The 4899-nt window shown below is 29.4% G+C and overlaps 2 protein-coding genes across 3 annotated transcripts in view; both read right to left on the reverse strand.

The window, feature by feature from the left end:
- LOC111709223 (uncharacterized) overlaps positions 1 to 93 on the reverse strand; it is a 31564-nt gene extending 31471 nt beyond the window's left edge. For both annotated transcript variants that reach the window (XM_023482841.1, XM_023482840.1), the window contains exon 1: positions 33 to 93. In XM_023482841.1, coding sequence (XP_023338609.1) covers positions 33 to 58 — 26 coding nt within the window. In that variant the 5' untranslated portion in view covers positions 59 to 93. The remainder of the gene's footprint in view (positions 1 to 32) is intronic.
- Positions 94 to 1840: 1747 nt separating this feature from the next.
- LOC111709220 (GATA zinc finger domain-containing protein 21-like) lies at positions 1841 to 3558 on the reverse strand. Its single transcript, XM_023482838.1, has 3 exons — positions 3499 to 3558; positions 2608 to 2821; positions 1841 to 1947 (listed from the first exon to the last, which is right to left on the reverse strand). The coding sequence occupies exons 1-3, from the start codon at positions 3556 to 3558 to the stop codon at positions 1841 to 1843; spliced, it is 381 nt and encodes a 126-aa protein (XP_023338606.1).
- Between the last annotated feature and the right edge of the window lie 1341 nt (positions 3559 to 4899).

The raw sequence follows: 4899 nt of genomic DNA on the forward strand, positions 1-4899 counted from the left end.
TAGATAGATAGATAGATAGATAGATAGATAACCTGATAAAAAATACTTTTTTCCTCATACTCTGTTCCTGTAGTGAGTGTGTTTGTTCTACTGTGCAAACATTCAAACATTATTTAATAGATTGATATTATAACTTTTCATACTAATTTAAACTTTTTATATTAATGTTTTAGTTCAATCATTATTTGATAGATTGATATTTCAACTTTTCATACTAATTTAAACTTTTATATTAATGTTTTAGTTCAATCATTATTTGATAGATTGATATTTCAACTTTTCATACTAATTTAAACTTTTATATTAATGTTTTAGTTTAGGACAAGTTGAAGTGAAATTGAAAATGGTCGATATTTTATCAACGGGTGGCTGGTTTTTTTTCATTAACTTTTAAATAATAACATTATTAAGAAGAGATCATAATAAAAAGGAAAACTTTAACTCTTGCATTCTCATTTTTGACATTAAAACCGTGAATTTTTGGATTTTTTGTAAAAAAATTTTTTTTATTAATGCATAAGGTAGGGTACAGGGCGGTGAAAAGTTTGGTCAATGTAAAAAAATCTCAAATAACCCATAACTTTTTTGTGACTAAAGGTACAGATCTAAAAACTATATTTTTGGAAAGCCATTGAAAAATGGATGGAGAAACATGTGTCACACTTTGATATTTGATGATGGCAGGGTCCCCCAATTTTATAACTTTTCATGAACAGTCAAAAGACATATTGTAGTAAAAAATCAAAGTCCAAAGTCAACTGCCTGACTGACTAGATACGGCCTGAAAAAGTCTTTTTGGTGTGATATTTAAGGATTCCACTTCAAAAACCCTTGATAGGCACACAGTTTGTTTTTAATCTTTGTGAAGAAACAATCTCAAGAACTGACGAGGGTCAACCCAGACCGAAATATATTTTCAATAAATGTGGAACTAACACCTACTTTTTTTACTCTACAGAGGTTTGGTCCATCACCATCACTGAATTTTAAAAGTACTTAAACAGTCATACAGTTCACTGTATATTTTCATGCATTAAGACTGTTAAGGACAACTCACAAAATTTGGAGACCCTGCCGGCTGCCATGCATTAACATTTAAAAAAATATCGAGAAAAAAAAACAGAATCAGCATAATCAAGTCTTGAAACTAAAGATACATTTGTTTTTAGACCAGAAACTGCACTTGATTTCTACAATATCTTTAAAATGAATTTACTCAAATTTTTTTGAAAATTGTGATTATGTAGACTACATATTGATATATTCCAATGAAAAAGTTTGGGGGTTTTGACTTGAAACCTGATTGTCTATTTCAGAAGTGTGAACTTGAGTCTAAAAGTCAAATTCCTATTTCATAGTTTTCTGGTTATCACTGTATTTCATTTATTTAATTTTTTACAATATCTGCCCTGTTTCATTTTGCAAATCTTAAACTATTTTTTTTTTAGTTTTTCACATATATTGTTATATTGGTTTATTTTATAACAAGCCTGACGTAAATCCTTGGTAGTTTCCAGATCCATCAATGCTGCAAATATTTCACTCTAGATCCCTGTAACCTGTACCCTTGTTTTAGTATCAATCCCTTTAGTAACCTTTCTGTTCCTGTCTCTCAGAGTATGAATCAATTGGGATTAATCAATTTAAATAGTTTATTTGATAAACACATCTGTACGTTTATTCAGGTATAAGTTCCTTCAGATATGCAGCTGCTGCAGTTCAGGATCTGTTCCAATAGCTTCCTCTATTACTCTATCTTGTTTAGCTGCTCCAGTTCAGTATCTATCTAGGCAGCTTCTCCAACTTAATATCTCATTTAGCTGCTCCAGTTTAGTATCTCTTACACTGCAATCTGAGCTGCTACTCCAGCTGCTACCAGAGTAGCCGTTACTTTAGCTGCTCTTACAATATGGGATACTTCCACTACACTCCGAGCTACTTCCTTTACTAACAGAGGTGCTCTTGAAGTCCCCGCTATGTTAATTGTTCTTCCTTTCTTAGATGCTCTTACTATGTTCTCAGCTGCTTACAGTTTGAGTTGCTGCCTTAGCTATTCACAGAGTCTCTTCTATGTTAGCCTTACTTACAGTTTGAGTTGCCTTACAGTTTGAGTTGCTGCCTTAGCTATTCACAGAGTCTCTTCTATGTTAGCCTTACTTACAGTTTGAGTTGCAATTAGACTCTCTGCTATGTTAGTCTTACTCGCAGTTTGAGCTGCTCCTAGAGTCTCTTCTATGTTATCATCATTGTTATCCTCGTTGTTATCATCATTGTTATCATTATTGTTATCCTCATTGTTATAATCATTGTGATCATCATTGTTATCATCATTGTTGTCATCATTGTTATCATCATTGTTATCATCATTGTTATCCTCATTGTTATCCTCGTTGTTATCATCATTGTTATCCTCATTGTTATCATCATTGTTATCCTTGTTGTTATCATCATTGTTATCATCTTTGTTGTCATCATTGTTATCATCATTGTTATCATCATTGTTATCATCATTGTTATCCTCGTTGTTATCATCATTGTTATCCTCATTGTTATCATCATTGTTATCATCATTGTTGTCATCATTGTTATCATCATGGTTATCATCACTGTTATCATCATGGTTATCATAATTGTTATCCTCGTTGTTATCATCATTGTTATCCTCGTTGTTATTATCATTGTTGTCATCATTGTTGTCATCACTGTTATCATCATGGTTATCATTACTGTTATCATCATGGTTATCACAATTGTTATCCTCGTTGTTATGATCATTGTTATCCTCATTGTTATCATCATTGTTGTCATCATTGTTGTCATACTGTTATAATCATGGTTATCTTTACTGTTATCATCATGGTTATCATAATTGTTATCCTTGTTGTTATCATCATTGTTGTCATCATTGTTATCATCATGGTTGACCCACCTCGGAAATTCAAATGTACTACAGCTGCTTGTGTCACCAATAAGTGGAGCAATGGTTGAAAATGGAGCTTGGCGTAGTACAGCTCTATTATTTTTACTAGGTTTTGTAGTTTTTATTTTTGAATGAAAAATGGATTTAAATGTTATATGTGACCTTCTGTAAGTTGTAAATAAAAAACCGTACTTTAACCTCTTCTCATACTAGAAGAGACCTATGTATATAATTATACAAGATTTTTATGTAAGACCTAGTGGCAATGTGGAGGGGGGCTGTATGTAAATGTTTTAACAGTTACCTGTTGGAAAGGGGTGTAAATAAAAAAATAGAATATTTTTAAATTCAAAAAAAGTAATTATTCATTATTTCATTCATAGATTCAGACCCCCCAGCCTTTATAGGGTTAATGCAAAAATCAATGAGAATTGTGTCAATAAAAACATAAATAAACGTTTTATACGTTCTTAAATGCACATGTCTAGGGCTACAAAAAAGTAAATGTGAGCTTTAGGCCAAATCAAAGACCAAGTAGTCATTTTGACACACAAAAATCGATCCAGTTTTCATATTACTAACAGAGGTCTAGCTCTATCATTCAAAACTGATGAGCAAAACTGATCAAAACAGTTCATATTCATAAAAGACCAAGTACAATTCTCAGTTTTCATGGGGAATTCCACTCAATAAAGACAAATATATTTCAACAAATGAAAATTTTAAAATGAAAAATTATGGAGTAGTGTATAAAGAATTCGCTTATTCAAACAAAGAACCCGTCCAAGCAGTCTGCAGTATTATTTACCTTTGCAAAACAGACGGGTATTTAAAATTAGCTATAGTAGGCAAAATTGCAACTTTTTCAATTCTATGTTCAAGCAGAATTTTTATTTTTTGTGGCCAATATTAAACATATTTTTAGACTTATAATTGTTAACTGATAGTAATGTTTTACAACCTTCAGTGTATTAGTTTTATTTGATATAGATTTTTTGTTTTGTCGCCAATATTTATACTAAAATATCTTGTAATTGGTATATATCATTAGAGATACATAATTTATATCTTGTAATTGGTATATATCATTAGAGATACATAATTTATATCTTGTAATTGGTATATATTATTAGAGATACATAATTTATATCTTGTAATTGGTATATATTATTAGAGATACATAATTTATATCGCCAATATTAAACATATTTTTATACTTGTATACTGTTTCTTTAATCATAGGGGTGGGGGGGTGGTGGGTATTTTTGTATATTAATAGAGTTTATTTAATATATAGATACTTTTTTATGTTGCTAATATTTAATATATATCCTTTTTATATCGCCAATATTTAATCAGAAAATTATTATTTTTAAACTTTGTTTTATAAGTCGTAAAGTTAAAATACATATTTAAAAAATATAATTGTATTTTTATATGATATACAAATATTTGTTTTTATCATATTTTAAGATTTTAAAGAAATGAAATCATTTCCATCATAAAAGGAGGGATTTTTAATCTGTTTAAATCCTTAAGCCTAGTACTTTTGCTTTCATAAAAAATGTAAGGCTTAAACATTTTAAATTAAATATTAACCGTTCCCTTATAATATCATTTTGACTTTACTGCAAAGTTTTTTATTGGGTTGGCTTTATTGGTCCTTGAAATATATGCATTTGTTTAAACTTATGTAGAGATAATAATTATTTTTAAACTGAATATGTATAAAGTAAACACAATATTATTGAAATTGATGAGGGTAAGGGGGGAGTTTTATATATATATATATATATATATATATATATATATATTTGAATGGGTGTATTAAATGTATGAGTTTTATCATTATAAAGTTTAAATTATTTCTAGGATAGTTTTGTATCTGACGTAGAGCCCCTTTCAAAAGTGTATTACTGAGTTTTCGAAAAATAAACAAAACCAATGATATACATAGACATAGACATATTCGCATTTAT

Source organism: Eurytemora carolleeae, unplaced genomic scaffold (genome assembly GCF_000591075.1).
Source record: "Eurytemora carolleeae unplaced genomic scaffold, Eaff_2.0 scaffold950, whole genome shotgun sequence".
NCBI classification, from domain to species: Eukaryota; Metazoa; Arthropoda; class Copepoda; order Calanoida; family Temoridae; genus Eurytemora; species Eurytemora carolleeae.